Source organism: Doryrhamphus excisus, chromosome 7, assembly GCF_030265055.1.
Source record: "Doryrhamphus excisus isolate RoL2022-K1 chromosome 7, RoL_Dexc_1.0, whole genome shotgun sequence".
Classification (NCBI taxonomy): domain Eukaryota; kingdom Metazoa; phylum Chordata; class Actinopteri; order Syngnathiformes; family Syngnathidae; genus Doryrhamphus; species Doryrhamphus excisus.
The window spans coordinates 22,071,550-22,096,608 of record NC_080472.1 but is presented as its reverse complement, the minus strand read 5'-3'; the positions used below and the strand labels follow the sequence as shown (position 1 = coordinate 22,096,608).

Here is a 25,059-nt window from a genome sequence, read left to right as displayed (position 1 = left end):
CCACTCCCAAACACTGAGGTGCCAGGCCAGGATGCGTTTGTGTTTACGTTTGGTACACACCCACAAGCAACACACGTCATCAGAAACGTACCATAATTAGACCCCAAATTATCCAAAAGTCAAAAACCACGCCAAGTCAGCCATCACTACATCTGCGACGCCAAATGCTGATGTGAATCGCTGCTCTTTTTGCAATTCATAACAACCGACACTTTGAACAATAATAACCATCACAGCTACTGGAAAGAATCCGTCCACGGTCTCCTCAAGTCCTTATTGACCACTCGGGAGTCAGTGACTCAAGTTTTCACTGACCACCCGTGAGTCAGTGAAAATCACAGTTTGAACGAGTGCATCGTTCAGCTAGTGATGCAACTCTGACAGGAGCTACGATTTTGTATAAAACACTTTTTAAGTAAAAAGACTTGTTGATGATTGCACATCTCTCCTGCTTTCTGTGAGTGCAGGCCGGCAGAGACCAGGAGAGGAGCAAGTACCGACTGGTCAGTAGGAGAGGAGGAACGCTTCGGACGGGTCAGTATGAGACGAGGAGCGCCATGGACGGGTCAGTATGAGAGGAGCAACCCCAAAGTCGGGTCAGTAGGGGAGGAAGAACACCAAGGTTGGGTAAGTAGGAGAGGAGGAATGCCATGGACGGGTCAGTAGGCAAGGAGGAACGCTTCGGACGGGTCAGTAGGGGAGGACGAACGCCATGAATGGGTCAGTAGGAGAGGAGGAACGCCATGGACGGGTCAGTAGGGGAGGAGGAGCGCTATGGATGGGTCAGTAGGACAGGAGGAACGTCAAGGTCGGGTAAGTATGAGAGGAGGAACGCTTCGGACAGGTCAGTATGAGAGGAGGAACGCCATGGACGGGTCAGTATGAGAGGAGGAATGCCATGGACGGGTCAGTTGGAAAGGAGGAACACTATGGACGGGTCAGTTGGAGAGGAGGAACGCTATGGACGGGTCAGTTGGAGAGGAGGAACGCTATGGACGGGTCAGTTGGAGAGGAGGAACGCTATGGACGGGTCAGTTGGAGAGGAGGAACGCTATGGACGGGTCAGTTGGAGAGGAGGAACGCCATGGACGGGTCAGTTGGAGAGGAGGAACACTATGGACGGATCAGTTGGAGAGGAGGAACGCTATGGACGTGTCAGTTGGAGAGGAGGAACGCTACGGACGGGTCAGTAAAGGAGGAGAAACGCTACGGACGGGTCAGTAGGGGAGGAGGAACGCCATGGATGGGTCAGTTGGAGAGGAGGAACGCCAAGGTCGGGTCTGTTAGAGAGGAGGAACGCTATGGACAGGTCAGTTGAAGAGAAGGAACACTAAGGATGGGTCAGTTGGAGAGGAGGAACGCTTCAGACGGGTCAGTAGGGGAGAAGGAACGCAGTGGACGGGTCAGTAGGGGAGGAGGAACGCCATGGACGGGTCAGTAGGAGAGGAGGAACGCTATGGACGGGTCAGTTGGAGAGGAGGAACGCTATGGACGGGTCAGTCGGGGAGGAGGAATGCTACGGACGGGTCAGTCGGGAAGGAGGAACGCTATGAACGGGTCAGTAAGCGAGGAGGAACGCTATGGATGGGTCAGTTGGAGAGGAGGAACACTATAGACAGGTCAGTTAGAAAGGAGGAACGCTTCGGAAGGGTCAGTAGGGGAGGAGGAACGCTATGTGCGTCATTCCACTAGCGTGTTGCTAGTTGTCCCCTGACATCACGGGGGCCACCTGGAGGGTCCAAACAAAGCATTTGGGCCCGGGATGTTGATGACAAGTTAAAAGTGAGATCCCACGCTCCTCTGGGTTGCAGACGTTCCTTCCCTGGGAAGCTGCTGACTGATTCATCTCGGCTGCTGGGTTGCTTTCGTGTGAGAGAGAGCGCCCTCCTCCATGTTTGTACGCCGCCAGCTCGCAGCGTGATGCGGGTCATTCACGGGTAAGCGAGAGCTCGACCGCTACGCCCCGGCCCAATCGCGAGGTCACGCGCTGCGCCGCGCACCCCGCGACCTTTGACACCACCCCCCCGCCCTCCCGGCTCAAGGCCGTGCCGCTCCAACCTGCGCTGGAAGGTCAGCACTCGCCTCTCCTCGCCGGGCGAGCGACTCGAGTTCCCGAGGCGGCACGCCAGACGCCCTTTGAAGTCCAGAGGTTATCTGTCATGGCTGACACGTCTGTTGTTGTTTCTTTTAAAGCTGACGAGAACCTCCTGCTGCTACGCCGTGACGCTTTTATTACGTTATGACTGCAATTGTACACTTCCACAACCTGGTCATCAGCCGGGAAGCACAAACAACAGAATTCCTTCGAACTTTCCGGAAAGTTTCATCAAATTCACTTTTTGTGGCGAGACAGCCAGGAGCAAAAAAGCCTTGGTGGAGGTAATAGTTGACTGCTCTGATGCGTTTGCAAAGTGGAAGTCTGGTTAGCTAATGCTACCGGCGTAAGCTAGCTCCTCTACTCAACAACTACGACACACCATAGCATGCCCCCCCCCCCTTGTTTCTGTGGTATTACTTTTAACGAAAACAACACATGCTAGCGCTACTATTAAACCCCATAAGGCTTGAAATTTCTCACACACCTCCATAAAACTTTAGCGTATTTGCATGCCAGCATCTGCAATTAAAAAGAAATAATATACAGGAAGTAATATACAGGAAACTACTACATGGGAAATATGGGGGGGGGGTTGTTTATGTCAAGGTTGACAATGATCACATGACACGCTGACGAGTTAAACATGGCTCCTTGATGACTGCAACGTGACGGGAAAGTCTTAGTGGGGGGCGCCCCACGCTGGTCCCCGACCCACAGAGGGCGGCGGGGGGGATGGGGTCCCCACTGTACGCTGTAGTGATGCAATGTAACTTACAGTACTTCTCATGTACTGCGTAATACTGCGTGAATACATACAGAACCCCCATCCACCAGTCCCAGCCTGGAAAGAACTGGATTCCCCCGTAGGGTCGGTATTTGGGAACAAATATGACGGGATCCACCAGTCATGTGTTGGAAAGACCAGACGGGAAAATCTTAGTGGGGGGGGCCCCACGCTGGTCCCCGACCCACAGAGGGCGGCGGGGGGGCGGGCGGTTTGGGGTCCCCTCTGTACGTTATAGTGATGCAATGTAACTTACAGTACTTCTCATGTACTGCGTAAAAGTATAAAAGTAGACAGGAACATGACATGAATACAGAACCCCCATCCACCAGTCCCAGCCTGGACAGAACTGGATTCCCCCGTAGGGTCGGTATTTGGGAACAAATATGATGGGATCCACCAGTCATGTGTTGACAAGACCAGACGGGAAAATCTTAGTGGGGGGGGGGGCCCACGCTGGTCCCCGACCCACAAAGGGCGGCAGGGTGGGGGGGGGGTCCCCACTGTATGTTATAGTGATGTAATGTAACTTACAGTACTTCTCATGTACTGCATAAAAGTAGACAGGAACATGACATGAATACAGAACCCCCATCCACCAGTCCCAGTCTGGACAGAACTGGATTCCCCCGTAGGGTCGGTATTTGGGAGCAAGTATGATGGGATCCACCAGTCATGTGTTGAAAAGACCAGACGGGAAAATCTTAGTGGGGGGGGCCTACGCTGGTCCCCGACCCCCAGAGGGCGGCGGGGGGTTGGGGTCCCCTCTATAGTGATGCAATGTAACTTACAGTACTTCTCATGTACTGCGTAAAAGTATAAAAGTAGACAGGAACATGACATGAATACAGAACCCCCATCCACCAGTCCCAGTCTGGACAGAACTGGATTCCCCCGTGGGGTCGGTATTTGGGAACAAATATGACGGGATCCACCAGTCATGTGTTCACAAGACCAGACGGGAAAATCATAGTGGGGGGGGGGGCACGCTGGTCCCCGACCCACAGAGGGCGGTGGGGGGGCGGGCGGTTTGGGGTCCCCTCTGTACGTTATAGTGATGCAATGTAACTTACAGTACTTCTCATGTACTGCGTAAAAGTATAAAAGTAGACAGGAACATGACATGAATACAGAACCCCCATCCACCAGTCCCAGCCTGGACAGAACTGGACTCCCCCGTAGGGTCGGTATTTGGGAACAAATATGACGGGATCCACCAGTCATGTGTTGAAAAGACCAGACGGGAAAATCTTAGTGGGGGGGGGGCCCACGCCGGTCCCTGACCCCCAGAGGGCGGGGGGGGGGGGGGGGGGGGGGGCGGCGGGGGTTTGGGGTCCCCTCTATAGTGATGCAATGTAACTTACAGTACTTCTCATGTACTGCGGAAAAGTATAAAAGTAGACAGGAACATGACATGAATACAGAACCCCCATCCACCAGTCCCAGCCTGGACAGAACTGGATTCCCCCGTAGGGTCGGTATTTGGGGGGGATGAGTGTGACGGGATCCACCGTATCTGTAAACATGTACACCACGGCACGGGCAACACTCCACTGTCAGGAAGTCACTGATCGTTTATCCGATGCTATAAAACATTTGGAGCATAATCCATAGGGTCCGAGTCCGTGGGGACCGGCCCTACGGTATTCTGTACCCTTATCGTTTTTAGCCATCTGCCACAGATCGTCAGCCGCCATTTAACGAGCCGTCAAACGGCGTTTAAAAGAGCAGCAAAAAGCCATAAGAAGAGCAACGTTTTTGGCAAGCCTCCCGACAACCTGTTGCTTTGACCTCCCGGGCCGGGCCCGCTAAGGAGCGCGTGGGCCGCCTCCGCTCCGACCTGTCAGGGAGGCAGCAGGGGGGGCGAGGTACACAATGTTACAAGCACAGAGGGTGTGAATTGATTGGCCCGTGTGCCATCCGCTGCCCGAACGTCTTTCGCCCTGTCATGGCGGATTAAATGTTGTTGAAAGGGGGCCTGAGCTCTGCCACCCTTCTTTGACACCCATGTGTTTCAAGGGGAACTGGGGGGGGTTAAGCGTGACGGAATCAGGAGGCCCAGGTTGAGGCGTCCCACCTGGCCGCCAGAGCCGCATCACCCGACAGGGAATTGTAGCGCTGTCATAAACGCAATTCCAGACCTTCCACTGCCAGCCTCCATCTTTTTTTCAGACGAACTGAAGGGGGGGGGGATCTCCGAGGCCCAACACCTTAGCCGACGACTCCTGACGCATTCCGAAAAGAAAGCGATGGGAGCGTGACAATCGGGAAACAACGGCTGTTAGTTACAGAAAATGCATTAACGGCGTGAGCCCGGCCAGCGCGGCGCAGAGGAAGTGGTGGGATTACGGCGAGCTTGGACCGAGCGGGGGCGGAGGGGTTCACTTCCTCCGCCCCCCCCTCCCGCCTCAGTAAAGTGTCCAGATTTACAATCCCTCCGGGGGGGGAGAGACACAGATACACCATCCTCATACCCGTCAGGAACGGACAGCTCCTGATTTTAAGATAATCTTAAATCAGCGCGTGACAGTCGTCAGCGGGGGCGGCGGGGGCGGCGGGAGGTCAGGGGAGCCGAGGAGATTGGGTTTGTGAGGGAAGAGAGAATTCTGGGAAGCACAGTGAGCGATTAATCAATTTTGTATCCGCACATTCCGGATCGGACCACAGGGTGCTCCAGAAGTCATCCGCCTTACTCGGGTTAGCGTGATAGCGTTCCTTCGCTAACGGATGCTTGCAGCATCAGTTTGAAGACCACGTGCCCCGGCTGCTGTCATGGGCGGGCGGGACTTCCTCAGCAGAAGCAGGAAGTGTTTTTGCAGCGCGGGTCGTGACCCCTTTCATTCAGCCCCCATGAGTCAAGAGCAGCCCACCCTGAGGAGACACGGGAAGGTTCCGGTCCTGCCAACAAGGTGTGGAAGGATATCGGTGGAGATTTTAAGCAGTCAGGGGGGAAGGGGGGGGGGGGCTGTCACTCTGGCTGCACATCTGTATGGATGTGTCACAGAGAGGGAGGGGGTCACATCTGTTGAGCGGGAGCCTTGTTACACACCACGGAGGCAAGGATCCAACACTTTCCATATGCTGGCTAGCTTAGCATAACCCCGCGTCCGAAACGCTGAAACGCCATCGCTGACTCCGCCCTCTGTCCCTTCAAATCTGCACATGGTCAGCGGACGCTCCTAGCGCCAGACATTGTGGGGGTTTTGGCCCAAAACGGGGATGATGTCATGGGAGTTCATGTTCATGCATCATCTTGATTTCACTTTAATGGAGGCCCGGCCAGCCGAGAGATTTGGAATTTAATGTCCGGTGTCCGATTCCAACACCATATTGGTGCTCCGTTTTATTTCTGCATGCCCTCAAATAGCCTTTTATGCTAGTTATGCTACGTCTGTAGCCCCGCCCCCTCGCCTCACCTGTCTCTGCCGCATCCGCTTCTTTCATGTCATAACCACTAGTGGGCATCGGAACTTGCTTATGTTGATCCCGCCAACTTCCAAAGTTTTGGTTATTATGACTAATATCAGGGAATTATGACAACAAATTCCATAACATTAAAAGTAGCTCAGATTAGCTCAGATACTGCGACAGGAAGTTCCCCCAAGCCCACTTGCAAGCCAACAAGAAAGACACTTCACATGCTAGTTGGACCAAAACAAAAACACGGCGTACACAAGAACCTCATCAGCTACCTGAAACCTTTGCGAGACCTCCGTGGCATCCCAGCGGCTGCTCGGAGCGTGCGCCCAAATACAGCGCACCTCGCTGGGATTACAACATACCCTGCAGTGTGAACGTAGCCTTGTTCAATAGCTAAAATGTTAACATATGTGCTAACTGGGTTAGGGTTAGGGTTAGGGTTACAATAGCTATTATGTTAATATATGTGCTAACTGTTAGCATTTTGACATGATTACAATAGCCAATATGTTAATATATGTGCTAACTGTTAGCATTTTGACATGATTACAATAGCTAAAATGTGAACATACGTGCCAATTGTTACCATGATAACATTTTGACATGATTACAATAGCTAAAATGTTAACATATGTGCTAACTGTTAGCATTTTGACATGATTACAATAGCTAAAATGTTAACATACGTGCCAAATGTTACCATGATAGCATTTTGACATGATTACAATAGCTAATATGTTAATATATGTGCTAACTGTTAGCATTTTGACATGATTACAATAGCTAATATGTTAATGTATGTGCTAACTGTTAGCATTTTGACATGATTACAATAGCTAATATGTTAATATATGTGCTAACTGTTAGCATTTTGACATGATTACAATAGCTAATATGTTAATATATGTGCTAACTGTTAGCATTTTGACATGATTACAATAGCTAAAATGTTAACATACGTGCTAATTGTTACCGTGATAACATTTTGACATGATTACAACAGCTAAAATGTTAATATATGTGCTAACTGTTAGCATGTTAGCATTTTGACATAATTAAAATTGATAAAATGTTAACATACATGCTAACTGTTAGCTTTCATGTAGGGACGAATAAAGGCATATCTTAATCTTATACCAAAACATTAGGGGCCAGTGTTTTCCTGAGTGTGACTAGCTATTTAGCTTCCTGTGTCGTCCTTGTGAACAATGGTACTCAAGGTAAGGTCTAGGTCAGCTAGCAATATGCTAGCATGTAGATTCCCAGCCCCAGCGCCTAGTCGTCGCTAACATGTTCCAGCCATAGTTGAGTTGTTTCCGTGTCAGTAATCCAATCCCCAGTGTGCTCCACGGCGACAAGAATCATCTTTTTAACAAATGACAGTCTTAAATTTATGCTTGGCCACTTGTGGCATTTGTCCCGGGCCAGCTGTTTTCTCTGCCGAGGTAAATGTCTATAAATCAGGGGGCGTTAATCTGAGGAGACGCTTGTGTGTGTGGGGGGTACTCTTTACCTCCATTGGTTACAGAGCATCCATCAAGCGCTCAATGAAGGCTCAACAGATCAGCTCCCCGTAACCCCGTCATCACCCCCGTGACCCCACCTTGCTGCCTCCTCCTTTCCTGGCGGGAAAATCACGTTGGATTCCGAGGTTTATTCTCAGGATGTAACGCACCTTCATTTGAAGATGCTCGCTAGTGGCCATCTTGACGTCGCTTTCCTCGTCAGAATAACTCTTCCTCCATCTCGGCCGCGTCTCCAAAATTGGGAAAGTTGACCCGATCGCCCCGTCGTCCATCATGTAACTTTAACTGGAGGGGACGCCAGACCCAGGCCGTGTCATGGCAAATCATCTCCAGTGGGTGACAGCGTCTGGAACATTCCATTCAGGTGCTGAAGGCCTGGTCCACCTTGTGATGGTGCTTTAATGGAACATTCCATTCAGGTGCTAAAGGTGTGTGAGGACACCGTATGCCTCTGCGTACAACTACCTTGCCACTGTCGCAATTGGTGCTATTTGCTAGGTGCTAACATTTTTACTTTTAGTTTGTGAGCATGTTAGCATTTTGACATGATTACAATAGCTAAAATGTTAACATATGTGCTAACTGTTAGCATTTTGACATGATTACAATAGCTAAAATGTTAACATATGTGCTAACTGTTAGCATTTTGACATGATTACAATAGCTAAAATGTTAATATATGTGCTAACTGTTAGCATGTTAGCATTTTGATATGATTAAAATAGCAAAAACGTCAACATACGTGCTAACTGTTAGCATTTTGACATGATTACAATAGCTAAAATGTTAATATATGTGCTAACTGTTAGCATTCTGACATGATTACAATAGCTAAAATGTTAACATATGTGCTAACTGTTAGCATTTTGACATGATTACAATAGCTAAAATGTTAATATATATGCTAATTGTTAGCATGTTAGCATTTTGATATGATTAAAATAGCAAAAACGGCAACATACGTGCTAACTGTTAGCATTTTGACATGATTACAATAGCTAAAATGTTAATATATGTGCTAACTGTTAGCATTCTGACATGATTACAATAGCGAAAATGTTAACATATGTGCTATCTGTTAACATTTTGACATGATTACAATAGGTAAAATGTTAATATATGTGCTAACTGTTAGCATTTTGACATGATTACAATAGGTAAAATGTTAATATATGTGCTAACTGTTAGCATTTTGACATGATTACAACAGCTAAAATGTTAACATACGTGCCAACTGTTACCATGATAGCATTTTGACATGATTACAATAGCTAATATGTTAATATATGTGCTAACTGTTAGCATTTTGACATGATTACAATAGCTAAAATGTTAACATATGTGCTAACTGTTAGCATTTTGACATGATTACAATAGCTAAAATGTTAATATATGTGCTAATTGTTAGCATGTTAGCATTTTGATATGATTAAAATAGCAAAAACGTCAACATACGTGCTAACTGTTAGCATTTTGACATGATTACAATAGCTAAAATGTTAATATATGTGCTAACTGTTAGCATTCTGACATGATTACAATAGCTAAAATGTTAACATATGTGCTATCTGTTAGCATTTTGACATGATTACAATAGGTAAAATGTTAATATATGTGCTAACTGTTAGCATTTTGACATGATTACAATAGGTAAAATGTTAATATATGTGCTAACTGTTAGCATTTTGACATGATTACAACAGCTAAAATGTTAACATACGTGCCAACTGTTACCATGATAGCATTTTGACATGATTACAATAGCTAAAATGTTAATATATGTGCTAACTGTTAGCATGTTAGCATTTTGACACAATTAAAATTGATAAAATGTTAACATACATGCTAACTGTTAGCATTTAAAGTAAATGTACATGGCGCCTTTGGTACTTAGCATGCTAACTGTCAGCATGATAGCACTGTAGCTACTTTCATCCACGCCAAGATGGAGGTGGACTATAAAAATGCCGGTCCGTACGCGTACGCACGCCTCCATGAACAGATCACAAAGCGCCGTATCCAGTGGGACGTAAACGTTCCTGATGCTGCTCCAGGAATTCTAGCGGCTGTTGTTCCAGGTGAGAAGTATTTTCCCATCCTTCTCCTCCGGACAGGCGACCCCACGGGGAGCGGGAACAAGGAAAACGCGTTGGCCAAACAGCACACGACGTGCGCCCTAACCGCGTCGCCCCTACGAGGACGTGGCTCGGCGAGGCCGCGGTGATTCATTAGCTCCATGCTGAGAGCAAAGACTCCTGTTGTCCTGCGCGCTTATGACGAGGTCGTGGGGGTCAAACGGTTGGGGTGGGGGGGGGGGGGGGGGCATTGCGCTGAGATGACTCCATCGCCTCCTACTGTTCATCATTTGGACTGTTTTCCTTCCATTGGAGAAGCGTGAAGAAAGGACCACTCACACCACATCGATGGAATGTTGAAATGAGCGTCCAGGGTGGCGGTGGGATTGGGGGGTGGAGGGGCGGGGGGGCGGCTAAAAGTCTGCCAGAGTGTGGATTGTGGGAAATTAAAGAATGGCCGTTTAAAGTTACAAAGCAGAGCCAAAAGGAGCCTTGTGCTTAGCGCCAGGCTAGGCTATGGTGATTAGCTGGGGATGTTTACGGGGGGGGGGGGGACAGCGCCCCGCTGGTGTTAACTGTGGGTGGCAAGGAGATAAAAGGGTGTGTTGTTTATGCTGCATGTTTGCGGTGGGCATGCGTCCTTATGTCTCTGCCATGTAGCACAAGGATGCTAAAGGAAGACGAGGAAGGCTAGGTCCGTTTCATCCGGGATAAGCTTCCTTGGCTCCGGGGCCATCCAGGACTGGGTAAAACTAGTCCCTTCTTGCGGGGTCGGGTATGGACTGGAAAGAAGCCAGAAGTCTCTGACAATGTATACTCATCCTGAAAAGTATAACCAATGCATTGCAGTCTTTTAATCCACCTGGGACTGGGGGGCACGGGACCCTCTCTCCTGGAGGTCCACCTTTGGTCTGGGGGGGCCCCACCTGTCCCCTCATAAGTGATCTGAACAGCAGCGTGGGCTCATTTGGCAGTGAAGAGGTGGTCCACTGGGCTACGTCCTCAGCCCGTCAGCGTTGCACAGTGTGAAACAACACATTAGGAGCCCCCCCCGACCCCCCCTGTCCAGCCACCCACCTCTATGTCCAAATGCCAGGCGGGATGAGTGCTTGCTTTAACAACGACCACCACACATCCCAGTTATCTCGCTGTGTGGTCCCACCCCGCCTCCTCCATGGGGCCACGGCTTTGCTGTCCTAGGCTTCAGGGCACAAGGACCTGTACGTGCCTCCAAGACCACTACTAGTACTTGTGGATCCCGACTGATCAGGCTCTCCTTGCCGTTGAACATAATGACAACCCACAGCAACATCCTCTCCATCTGCTGCAGAAAAAGCCAAGGATGGGGCCATGTTCCTCATGTTCCTCATGTTCCTCATGTTCCTCATGTTCCCATCTTTCCTCTTCTAGACCCCCAGGGTGAGGAGGTTGCAAGTAGAGCTTGGGAATCCTGGACAAAGAGGGCAGCCAGTTGCAAAGAAGCATTCCAGCGAAAGATGGCAGACGTTGGCTAGAATGTGGATTGAATGTGATGTCATCATCTCTTGATGGCAAAGACACTTCTGGACTGGAAGAACAAGTCTCACCAAGATGACTTCATTTGGACTGGACTTCCTTTTTCCCAAATGTTCACGTTCATGTTCCTGCTAATTGATGACAATAGATTGTCCTTGAACCTAAATAAATCTAAAATCAACACTAGATTGTCCTTGAACATAAATGAAACTAAAATCAACAATAGATTTTCCTTGAACATAAATGAAACTAAAATCAACAATAGATTGTCCTTGAACATAAATGAAACTAAAATCAACAATAGATTGTCCTTGAACATAAATAAAACTAAAATCAACAATAGATTGTCCTTGAACATAAATAAAACTAAAATCAACAATAGATTGTCCTTGAACATAAATAAAACTAAAATCAACAATAGATTGTCCTTGAACCTAAATAAAACTAAAATCAACAATAGATTGTCCTTGAACATAAATAAAACTAAAATCAACAATAGATTGTCCTTGAACCTAAATAAAACTAAAATCAACAATAGATTGTCCTTGAACATAAATAAAACTAAAATCAACAATAGATTGTCCTTGAACCTAAATAAAACTAAAATCAACAATAGATTGTCCTTGAACCTAAATAAAACTAAAATCAACAATAGATTGTCCTTGAACATAAATAAAACTAAAATCAACAATAGATTGTCCTTGAACATAAATAGAACTAAAATAAATAACTATAAAAGCAATCTTCACTGGCTAAATGTACTGCAAAAAAGGTCAGTAAGGATAATTCATAATGCCGCCTACAGAGAACATACTAACTCCTTATTTGTAAAATGACAAATACTTCAACTTGCTGATATAGTTCATCTTCAAACAGCTAAAATAATGCATAAGGCTAAAAATAAGCAATTCGCTAAAAACGTCATCCAATACTTCTCTACAAGAGAGGAGAAATATGATCTCAAAAATAAAAATAAAAATAAAAATAAAATAAAAATAAAAATAAAAATAAAAATAAAAATAAAAATAAAAATAAAAATAAAAATAAAAATAAAAATAAAAATAAAAATAAAAATAAAAATAAAAATAAAAATAAAAATAAAAATAAAAATAAAAATAAAAATAAAAATAAAAATAAAAATAAAAATAAAAATAAAAATAAAAATAAAAATAAAAATAAAAAAAAAATAAAAAATAAAAAATAAAAAAAAAAAATAAAAATAAAAATAAAAATAAAAATAAAAATAAAAATAAAAATAAAAATAAAAATAAAAATAAAAATAAAAATAAAAATAAAAAATCATAAAAATAATAAAAATAACTTAAACTATATTAGGAAAGCAGGAAGTGAACAAATGTAACAGATACTGATTGTAAAAGTACCAGATGGAGGGGTAGGATTTAATAAGCTTTGCTTCTTCCTAGGGGCGGCACGGTGGTCTAGGGGTACAACCCTCAGCGCACAGACCTCACAGCTAGGAGACCAGGGTTCAATTCCACCCTTGGGCATCTCTGTGTGGAGTTTGCATGTTCTCCCCGTGCATGCGTGGGTTTTCTCCGGGTACTCCGGTTTCCTCCCACATTCCAAAAACATGCTAGGTTAATTAGCCACTCCAAATTGTCCATAGGTATGAATGTGAGTGTGAATGGTTGTTTGTCTATATGTGCCCTGGGATTGGCTGGCGACCCCGCCTTACGCCCGAAGACAGCTGGGATAGGCTCCAGCACCCCCCGCGACCCTCGTGAGGAAAAGCGGTAGAAAATGAATGAATGAATGCTTCTTCCTACTCCTTTTGGACATGTGGAACTGGGAATTGATTATGGGATGCATTCAATTGTAATCTGATGCATGTTCAAATGAAATTAAACCATTACCATTACCAATATTGTCCTTCTAAGTTCTAACTCATTCTTGGAACATTACATTACTTTTCCCCCACATGACAACTTTTTCCAAAGGCAGTGCTTTTGATACAATGTATGTGAATGCGGGCAGCACAGGCCTGATGGGGGTGGGGGTCGTGGTGGTGGTGGGGGTGGGTGCTTCGAGATTGCGACACTTTGCTGCTATTGTGCAACATGAGCCCCGACTGCTGCACATCAGTTTCACACAGCGTGACTAAGCCGCCAGTAACAGGAGCTCAGGCCGACCATCCCCGCGGACCCCGGCCTGCACGTCCGCGCCACAGACCGCCGCGCCGTGCGAGGTACGCCCCCCTTCTCCCCCCTCCTCCTCCACCGCCCCGAGGGACCCCGCAAGAGCAAACAGTGAGGTCATCTCCGGGCTCTCGTCTGGCCAGCCAGGATTACGCTGGCACGGAGAGACGGAGACAAGGCCAAGGCTGGAAGAGTCCACCTGGATCAAGTCATTAAGTGGAGACTCCTCCAGGCGGGGAGGGGGGGGGGGGATAAAACGAAAAAAAGATCACGGCCGCGTTGTCACCTTCTTCTTATGTGGGAAAACACACCCAACACATCCTCGCTTATCCTCACCAGGGTCTGTTAGCTTGGCCAGAAACGGTGCAGAGTGAGGCTTCCTGTCTGACTCCCGTCTCTGCATGCACCTGCACTGCTTTCTTTACACATACACACACACACACACACATGCATACACACGCACACACCATGAAACACAACCTCCAATAACATCCACTGAGGTAACATGAGATTTTTTATTGGATCAAACAGGTGGTGCCGACCTTCACGCCCGGTGAAATGTTGGGCATCGAGCACGCTTACTATGTGTGTGTGTGCGTGTACGTGTGTGTGTGTGTGTGTACAAAGCGGCCACCGTGCACAGCAATGTTTGCAATGAGTGACGACGCACAATCGAAGCAAACCGTGTTGGGACAGTCCGGTTCGCCCCCCCCCTCCTCCAGAGGTGTGGTCATTTATGGAGATCATTCACACGTGCACACACGTGCACACACGTGCACACGCACGTGCACCACTCTGGCTCATACATCATCATATGTAATGTAGTTACGTAATGTTGATTTCTTGTTCATTCCTCTCTCTGTATACTGTATGTACACATATAGTACACATACAGTATACGTATACAGTACACATACAGGACATACAGTACACATACAGTACACATACTGCATGTACTTCTTTGACTTTCTTGGTATTGTTTATTTCCATATTGGAACTTCATTGGTCTTTATAGGGCTGCACGGCGGTGGAGTGGTTAGCGCGCAGACCTCACAGCTAGGAGACCAGGGTTCAATTCCACCCACGGCCATCTCTGTGTGGAGTTTGCATGTTCTCCCCGTGCACGCGTGGGTTTTCTCCAGGTACCCACATTCCAAAAACATGCTAGGTTAATTAGCCACTCCAAATTGTCCATAGGTATGAATGTGAGTGTGAATGGTTGTTTGTCTATATGTGCCCTGTGATTGGCTGGCTGGCTGGCCACCAGTCCAGGGTGGACCCCGCCTCTCGCCTGAAGACAGCTGGGATAGGCTCCAGCACCCCCGCGACCCTCATGAGGATTAGCGGTAGAAAATGAATGAATGGTCCATCTAGTCATGGGTATGTTTTGTCTGAAATACTATTTCGAGTACATGAAAAAAGGTATGTACGTGGATACATGCGTACCCTACCCTGAGGCAGCTGTGTAGTCGTGACGTAAATGGATGAACGCTAACAGCTCGTACGTGTACGCCGCCACCGCCAAGCAAAAGGGGGACATGGTAACCTCCACTCGGTCCATGTTGTGGTCCTTGTGGTGTGGAGTCACCGCATCTTGGGTTATTTGGTGTTTTACCCCCATTTGAGTTTGACAGGCGTGACGTGGTCCCAACGGAGGGCGACGTCTGGGCCAGCAGGCCGTGGGGATGCGGCTTCGGGTAACCAAAAGCAGCGTCGGTGTTTTCATAAAGCAATCATCTTCTCATCCATCAATATCCTATTAGATTCTCCTGGAGCCAGTGGCATTAAGCCACCCAAGCCACCCCGCCCCCCAAAAAAAGGCTGCTGTTTGTGTTATTGGGGGCTGTGATTTTCATTGTAACGCAAGCCGCTTTGTTCTGGACTGGGGGGGGCCTAAGGAAAAACTAATATTGGTCGCCACGGTTACCCACACTGACTGCTATCTGGCGCTCACAGTTGGGGCCGGGGGGGGGGGGTGTAGTGGCAACGGCGAGCTGGATGGCGTATAAAGAGAAGGAAGATGCTTTTATTTTGACATGTTTGTGTGCTTTGGAGGTCGATAGCGGACGAGGGCGGAAGGGGGTCGCCGGGGTCGCCTCAGCCGGACCAGACGAGATGGCGGGGGTGGGGACGGCGGGGTCAAGTCCCTGCAAGTCCACATCCTTCACTTTCTCCGTCGAGGACAGAATCAGTCTGGCGGCAAAGCGAGGATCACTCGCATCTCGAGTCGCCATCAAGCGGCACACGATACGCCGCCCCTGCCGTTTATCAGCTTGAAATGGAGGAGCAGCTGCTCATTACCCGCGGCGTCACTCGGCGGCGACAACACTTTAGGCCTCTCCGTCAGTGCCGCGTCACGCCTAGCTAGCACCCAGCACGCTAATTGACAAACTTCAGCCGCTCAACGCTTTTGAACTGAATGTGGGTTGCTTAAAGGGGAGGTGGGGCCCCACCCCCTTTGAAACCCAAGCTCGCTGTCTCAACCACCATCTCATGCGCAAGTGAGCGGACGCGTCTGTTAGCTTAGCTAAGAAGATGGAGTGTTGGCGCTGAGGGAGATGCTAAATGTCTTTGATTTATTTTCGCCGTTTTTCGACCTGGCGTCATTTAGTCTTCGTCACATTTTAAACATTTCCATATCTTATGCTTTTCAGGCAAAAAATAAATTCATAAGATATGTCTCGGGGCGGCACGGTGGTCTAGGGGTTAGCTCGCAGACCTCACAGCTAGGAGACCAGGGTTCAATCCCACCCTCGGGCATCTCTGTGTGGAGTTTGCATGTTCTCCCCGTGCATGCGTGGGTTTTCTCCGGGTACTCCGGTTTCCTCCCACATTCCAAAAACATGCTAGGTTAATTGGCGACTCCAAATTGTCCATAGGTATGAATGTGAGTGTGAATGGTTGTTTGTCTATATGTGCCCTGTGATTGGCTGGCGACCAGTCTAGGGTGTACCCCGCCTTACGCCCGAAGACAGCTGGGATAGGCTCCAGCACCCCCCGCGACCCTCGTGAGGAAAAGCGGTAGAAAATTAATGAATGAATGAATGAATGTCTCATTGTGTATACAATTAGCGCTTTTCATTTATGCTAGCACACGTAAACAACCTGGTGCTGGTGGCCTGCATTCATTTAGCGCTGCCTTGTCTTGGTTTGACGCATCCACGATAAACACGGGAGAAGAATGAGTGGCAAGGGACTTACAGTCCAGTCGAGTATCAGGCGTCTCCGTGGAGATCCCTGTGGACGATCCCTGTGGACGATCCCTGTGGATGATCCCTGCGGACGATCCCTGTGGACGATCCCTGCGGACGATCCCTGCAGGGAATAACGAAGATGTTCATGATCTTAATTGAGTCCACTCTCTTCCCCTTCCAGTCTGGGGGCCGTGGCGACCCCACAAGGTCAAAGGCCCACACCCCCAGGTGAGGCACTGCTGTCGGGCCCGTGACCGCAGCACTTGACCCCCCCCACCCCCATAGATTGGCTAATCTATATCCCAGGTGTGGGGGGGCCTTTACCATGCAGCACCGTAGGCGGGGGGCTTGAATTAGCACCTGGACGTCCTGTCGGGTCGGGAGCGAGGGGTCCTAAAGTTCAGGTTCATTAACAAAGTGACCCCCCCCCCATCAGCACTGTGACAAGGTCAGTACATACATTATTTCCTCAAAGGGTGGGGGGCACTTTATTTACTAGTTTTATTATTTTGTCATTTATAAAAGGCAAAATATTTACAAATATTATTCATATTATAAATTATTTATACAATATAATATTATCGATACTTGTGATACCAGCTGTAATCAAAGCCTTCATACTTTTGATACTTGAGTGATTTGAGGTCAGGTTTGTCCATAAAAGGATGTGGGATGGTCTAAAACCGTATCATACCCCCCCGTCCACCCGCGATCGATGCGGCCTATCCTCCCTAGCCTGGTACACCGGGGGTTAGCACCCATGGGAAATGACCTGATGATGAAACCGTGCGTGTACCAATCCTTGTATGATATCCACTAAAGTACACCACTCTTTCAAATCGGCCAGACACATTAGGGGAGTGTGCACAAAATATTGGTATCGTATCGGTATCGTATTGCCATTGTATCAGTATTGTATTGGTATTGTGTCGGTATCAGTATCGTATCGGTAACGTATCGTATCGGTATTGTGTCGGTATCAGTATCGTATCATAATCATATCGCCATTGTATCGGTGTCATATCGCCATCGTATCAGTATCGTATCTCCATCATATCGTATTGGTATCGTATCGTATCACTATCGTATCGGCATCATATCAGTATCGGTATCATATCAGTATCGGTATCATATCAGTATCGTATCGGTATCATATCGCCATCATATCATATTGGTATCATATCATAATCATATCGCCATCGTATCGATATCATATCTCCAGCGTATCGGTATCGCTATTGTATAGGCATCGTATCTGCATCTTATCGGTATCATATCGCCATCGTATCGGCATCGTATCTGCATCTTATCGGTATCATATCGCCATTGTATCAGTATCTGTATCATATCAGTATCGTATCGTATCGCCATCATATCGTATCGCCATCGTATCGTATTGGTAGTGTTAGCCAAGCTAGCCATAGCTTATGTTTAGCAGCGTCATGCTAGGTAGTATTGTTTGGATTTCTAGCAAGACAAAGAAGGCAAGACTTAAGACCTTTACTGAGATGGGCGAGCAGACGATATCAGGTGGACGTGGTGATATCGGGCCGATTTGATGGACTAGCAGAGGGAGAGGGGGTGTGATATCAGGTGGACGTGGTGATATCAGGCCGATTTGATGGGTTGGCTAGGGAGGGGGTGTGATATCAGGTGGACGCGGTGATATCGGCCTGTCGCGGGGTTGGCAGATTTACCGCGCTCCTTGCCTTGAGAGGCCCGTTTGACTTTGTGTCCGGGATTCCTCCTGATTCCCCGTGACAGCTGAAGCGTCAGCCCCCCCGCCCCCCAACCCCGCCCCCCAACCCCACTGCTGCTAATGCTGAATTTACGGCCCCCGGTGCAGGATCAGGATGCACAGTAGCCCTCACCCTCTGGCATTGTCATCCAACAAAGCGGTCGTCACATGAACAGGAAGTGGAAATATTAAGGAACAAGTTTTGACGTCTTAACATTTGTTGTCATCTTGAATATGAATTATTCTACTAGTAGCTGCCCCCCTCCTCAGGGTGACCAAACTTCTCCCACATGGGGGGGCACGACCATATAGGACCCATATTTGGGCATACCTAAGTCCATCTCTACTAACTACTGTACATGTAGGGCCCCTGTGATGATAAGTAGTATTGGACCCTGGCCACCGGGTGTCAGTAATGTTACTGTAACGTTGGCTGAGACACACAAGCACCAGCATTGCAGCTTTGATTTGATAGGCCACGATAAACAATAATAATCTATATTGATATTGTTATTTATGTAATCAAAGGTGACCATAGGGGTGTTACTTTGTGTCCGGAGGGCTCTAATGATGTTCCCAAGTACATAAAGAGTACTGTAAAAGTGAAGGTGCCTTTCCTCGTGGGTCCACGAGGTCAGGCAAGCGGGACAGAAATAAAAATCCTCCACATTCCGCCGGGAAAGCTTCCAATCGAGGATCAGCACGGCGTCTTTCCCGGCTATTATTTAAGGGCAGAGTCAGCTAAACGGGAAAACACGGACCGGGCAGCCATTTTTGCGGCCACCTGTTACGAAAGCCGGGGTGACCTTTGTCCAAGGTGTCTTCAGTCGCAGTGTAGCGGCGTGTTGATGGCGTGAGGCGGCCGCAGGGCGGGATAGAGTTTCACATTCTATATATAAGCCGGCTCGGGGCCGAGTGTCCCGGCTGGGCTATTTAAATGCCACGAGAGTCCCAGTCCAGCAAACACGGTCCACGGCGCCACAATATGATGGACCTTTTCGAGACCAACGCTTATCTTTTCAACGATCTGCGCTACCTGGAGGACGCCGAGCATGGAGCGCTGCACCACTTGGACATGGCGGGGGTGTCCCCGCTTTACAACGCGGACGACAGCCCGCTGTCTCCGGGCGGGGATCGCGTGGCGTCCGAGACGGGCGAGGACAGCAGCGGCGAGGAGCACGTGCTGGCGCCGCCGGGGCTGCGTTCCCACTGCGAGGGCCAGTGCCTCGTCTGGGCCTGCAAGGTGTGCAAGAGGAAGTCGGCGCCCACCGACCGCCGCAAGGCCGCCACGCTGCGTGAGCGGCGGCGGCTGAAGAAGATCAACGAGGCGTTCGACGCGCTCAAGAGGAAGACGGTGGCCAACCCCAACCAGAGGCTGCCCAAGGTGGAGATCCTACGCAGCGCCATCAGCTACATCGAGAGGCTGCAGGAGCTGCTGCACGGGCTGGACCAGCAAGACCAGCAGGAGGACCGGGCCCACCAGGCCAAGGAACTCGGTGTAAGCCCTCGTTGGACCAGGCAGGTCCACGTGCAAGTTCTCACACAGGCTCACTTTAACATTGGGCGCCTTACTTTGTGTTATGTCTACCATATTGGCTAATGGGAGCGTACAGGTGACTGTAGGGGTGCTATTTCATGTCTGGAGGGCTCTCCTGTTAAGCATATATGGAAGGTTTTCTATGCGCTTTAACATGGCGGGGTCCGGAAGCCATTATAAAGGATGTAGGAGACCGTCATCCTCTCCATCAGATGACGCTTGTGGTTAGCATAGCGCCCTGCACATGCAGTGGTGGGACTCTAGATGGGCGTGGCCTACATAAATAAAAATTATTCCAATCACATGCTGGAAGTAAACCTAATTCATTTAGCAAGAAATATTATTTTCACTAAGTGAATTAGTATTTTTTGTCTTATTTCATGATACCAAAACAGGCGGTTGGCCCCGGAGGCCAGTGGAAGAGGACCCCGGCGTCCTGGGCGGATAACTGCAACAGCGCTTTGTTCAACCAGAGTGAAGGTAAAGACAACAAACACCTCACTGGATGCTCTTTACCTGGACTTTTTCTGTCTGTGTTGCTTTCAGGGACCAGCGAGTCGTCGGCGTCCTGCAGCCTCCTGCGTCTGTCCTCCATCGTGGACAGCATCAGTAGTGAGACGGGCGGCGCCGGCGAAGACGCCCCTGAAAACTGACACGAGATTTGAACTTTGTTTTACATTTGTACATATTTTTTTTTAAGAATTGATGTATTTATTTTATATTCTGATGAAAATATGAGCTATTCGATTATTTGTACATGATAAAATACTCATTTTGCAATCGTGTCAATTGATTTTGTGCTTCCTTTGCGGACACTTGATTAGGTACACAATGCCATGTTATCCAAGCAAGGCTTGTTTTTCATGTGCAGGACCCAGACAGAAACCTGATAGCACCAACAAGTGATGGGATTTTATGGAGGGGGGGGGGCGTTTTTGGGGGGGGGTAGCACCTCCTCCCCTCCTTTTCACTCCCACAGGTCGCCATTAAAATCAGTCGATCTAAAATATATATAAGACTATGTTGGCCACAGTGAAGAAATGTGTTTTGAAATAGAGAAATGTGTTGCCCCCGGCCCCCCCAGCCCCCCCGGCATGACACCGTGGAGAAGAAATAAGGTTTTCAGTACATAAAAGCTCACCTCCTGCCCCTCACTTAACTCTGCCTCTGACCCCTGACAACACCACCATGCGGACGCCGCCTCTCGCTACTGCGCATGCGGAGCTCCGCAGCTTTTAGCGTCGTTTTTAGCTTTGCCCCGCTGTTGTTCCAGGCGGGGACGCGCTTTTCGTTCCCGCCCGCCGCCGATGTCTTCTTCAGCTGTGCGGGTGCAATTCGGGGGGGATCGTGGTGTTGTTTTAGGTGCGCGCTGTTCCCAGAGAGGCGGACAAACGTTTTGACACATTGTGAGAAAGATCCGCATTGTAGCCTTCAAAATGTCATCGGCACAATCGCTGTCTAAATGTTGGCCCCCGATCTCATCCTTGCCCCCACCCAAAAGACGCAATAAAGGACGCAAAGGTAGACATGGAATTGACGGTCATGAAATAGCTTCCTGCATCTAAACAACATTTCTGTGGGAAGCTCCGTGTCGCTTTATTGTGACGTCACGGGATGAAAACTTTATTTTCTTCAAGCGACGACACATAAAGATTACTTTTGGTCACGGGAATGGTTTATTTTATTTCAAATAAACCCTTTATTTGAATTTAACTCTCTTTTCACCTTGGCTTCTTCCCTGAGATTATATTTGTCCTCTTGTAGAGAAGTATTGGATGACATTTTAGCTAGCTAGGTTATCGTTAGCATGATGCGTTATTTTAGCTATTGGAAGATGAACTATATCAGCAAGTTATTATTAGTGATTTTTAGAAATAAGGAGTTATTATTCTCTCTATTGGCAGCATTATGGATTGCCCTTACTGACCTTTTTTGGTACATTTAGCCAGTGAAGATTGCTTTTACAGTTATTAGCCAAAATCTCCACACACGCATGCTAACCACGGTCCACCGTGTCACCCATTAAATATGATACTTTGAGGTAAATGTGATATATGCGATTGGAGTAGTTGTGTTAATGGACTTGGGTGTATTAATAATGACTGATATGTAATAAGCGATACATAATAATAATAAATGAAAGCCTCCCTTGCGGCAGGAAGTGTAACAGGAGCCAATAAGTGCATGTTTAGTTTAATGCGAGCGTGTTTGGCGAGGAGGGGGCTAATGGCGCCGCCGACACCTCCCAGGTGTTTGCCGCTGCGACACAAACTGGCCGGGCTTGAAAAGTTACACCTTCTTCTCGCCGCAGCTGGGCGGCATCTGCGGCGCCACCAGAGTGGTCGCCCGCCATGTTTGAACGGCGAGGAGCCACACGAATGTCTTCATCACGTTTAAGGGAGTCCGGTAGAGCAGCGGGACTCACGTGGGACCACGCAGAGAGACCATGAGAGCAGATGTGGGAATCTCTGCAGGGTCCTGGGGGGAGAGCTGGAGGGGGGGGGGAGGGATGGGCCTTGTGGCCGGGCCAGTGGGCCATGGTAATTAGATCTGGCCAATGTGGGCCCTGGGCTCAGGCCCCGGGGGCATAAAAGGGGGGCTCAGGACAGCAGACCCCTCACATCACTCAGAGGTTGCCTCTCTGCCCCCATCTCCTCTTGCAAGCTCCCACGCCATGGACGTCTTCTCGCCATCGCAGCTCTACTACGACAGCACCTGCGCCTCCTCTCCGGACCCCCTGGACTTGGGCGCCGAGATGGCCGGCTCGGAGGAGGACGAGCACGTCCGTGTCCCCGGCGCCCCCCACCAGCCGGGCCACTGCCTCCAGTGGGCCTGCAAGGCCTGCAAGCGCAAGTCCAGCTTCGTGGACCGTCGGCGCGCCGCCACCATGCGGGAGCGGCGCCGCCTGAAGAAAGTCAACCACGCCTTTGAGGCCCTGCGCCGCTGCACCTCGGCCAACCCCAGCCAGCGTCTTCCCAAGGTGGAGATCCTGCGCAACGCCATCCAGTACATCGAGAGCCTGCAGGAGCTGCTGCACGTGCAGGTGGAGAACTACTACAGCCTGCCCGGGGAGAGCGGATCGGAACCGGGGAGCCCGCTGTCCAGCTGCTCCGACGGCACGGTAAGACCACCTTCACATCGTAGACGCATGGGGGCCGGGCCTGGCAGGTAGCAGCCTACTCACAGCACTTTTGAGGTGCCTTCTGTTCCACCGCTGGCCCTCGGACCTCAACTTTTGCATCCTGTCTCCCATGCTTCCAAGAAGACTTTCCCATCGGCCGACACTTTATAGCCCCAATAAAGCCGCCTTAAATCCGCCTTAGCGGGAGAGAAAAAGTTGGTCCGGCGGCGGCCCGGCGTGCTGGGCGCCTCTGCCAGGATTTGTGCAGATTTACAAGCAGAAAGTGTCATCTTGCACGAGGCGCTTTGGCGAGCACTGACAATCGATTAACCACGCCGGGAGAGGAAGGAGCCCTGACCGCCCGCTGGGGGCTGGAAGGTGCCCCCCCCTCACCCCAACCATTCCACACAACTCGAGGAAGCTAGCAGGATTTACGAGCGGCCATATTGATGTCATGTGTGTATTATGGACGCCTGACTTCTGCTCTTTCTTCCAGGCCGACAGCAACAGTCCCGTGTGGCAGCAGATCAACCACGGCGCGGGTTTCCCCTACACAAACAACGGTAAGACCTCCAAACGTCTTCCATACGCTATTCCCGACTCATCCGACTTCCTTCCTTACTTCCTAGAGAGTCTCTTGGACAAAGCGGCGGTCGGCACGTCCAGCCTGCAGTGTCTCTCCAGCATCGTGGACCGCCTGTCCATGCCCGAGCTCCTCCCCCGCGCCGTGTCGTCGCCCGTCGGCTCCGACTTGCAGCCCTGCACGCCGAGAAGCCCCGACGTGGGGCCTGTCTACCACGTCCTGTGAGCGGGGGGGCGGGGGGCGGGGGCCACATTTGTACATGAGTGTAAATATCCAATGTAAATATGCTCATTTATTCGCCGTCACGGTTATTAAATATTTCACTGTGTTCCATCCAAGCGTGGCTTCCTCTGTTTTTCAAATATACCAGGGCAGCATCACCACGTGTTTGTGGGGGTGTTAAGATTAAGAAAGGGGGGGGGGGGTGTTGAGAGTGTACCTGTTTGTTCTTTCCAACCAAATGTGGGTCATCAGCAACACCCTTCCAACACTATTCCAACACTCCCAGTCCACAGCAAATGGCCTAAAGAGCACGTATTGTTTGACGGGGAGGGCGTGGGGGTGTGTGAAAGTCATCACGAGTCGCCGCTGCCAGGGTTTATTTCATCCTACGTGGAGCAAAGAGACAAAATAAAATGACTTACTTTTGCTTGTAGCCTTGTGTGTGACTGTGTGTGTCGTAGTGTTCTTTTTACAAGCTTCAGTGGGCAAAAGGGATCGCCATGAGACGAGATGAGACGAGATGATGCGGACCTTTATGGATCCCTTGGATGTGCCCACAGGAAAACAAAGAGCATCAGCGTCATATGTCCGTCATTGTAAAAGAGCTAGAAATAAAATACAATAATAACATACCAATGATGTCCTTAGCATTTATTTGTATTGTTTTCACTTTAAAACCACAAGGACTGGCGACCAGTCCAGGGTGTACCCCGCCTCTCGCCCGAAGACAGCTGGGATAGGCTCCAGCACCCCCCCCCCCCCCCCCGCAACCCTCATGAAGATAAGCAGTAGAAAATTAACGAATGAATGAATGAAGCACAAGGACTGACCTTGATTCTGCCTGATATTAAAAGTGAAAATGGCAAAATGTGTTTGGGTAGTTTTGCCTTTTTCATAATTTATGAATTTAAGAAACTATTTAAATGAAAAATAAATAGCATTGCATTTGACGTAGGACCAAGAAGCTATTTTTTTTCTTTCCCACAGCTCCATCATGTATAAATATTCGTATTAATGTATTTGTCTTTTCGAGTAACTGGATGAACTTATCTGATTTTTAAATGTTTTTTTTTCATTCTATTTTTGGACT

The 25,059-nt window shown here is 48.7% G+C and overlaps 2 protein-coding genes across 2 annotated transcripts; both read left to right on the top strand.

The window, feature by feature from the left end:
• The first annotated feature begins 19,491 nt into the window (after positions 1–19,491).
• Positions 19,492–20,726, top strand: myf6 (myogenic factor 6). The gene is made up of 3 exons (XM_058076870.1): positions 19,492–20,004; positions 20,439–20,523; positions 20,590–20,726. The coding sequence occupies exons 1-3, from the start codon at positions 19,492–19,494 to the stop codon at positions 20,694–20,696; spliced, it is 705 nt and encodes a 234-aa protein (XP_057932853.1). The 3' UTR covers positions 20,697–20,726.
• Positions 20,727–22,600: 1,874 nt separating this feature from the next.
• myf5 (myogenic factor 5) lies at positions 22,601–23,972 on the top strand. Its single transcript, XM_058076869.1, is given in 5 exon segments — positions 22,601–22,645; positions 22,647–22,683; positions 22,686–23,164; positions 23,661–23,727; positions 23,794–23,972. Coding segments are annotated over 5 exon segments (807 nt in total).
• Positions 23,973–25,059: the final 1,087 nt, after the last annotated feature.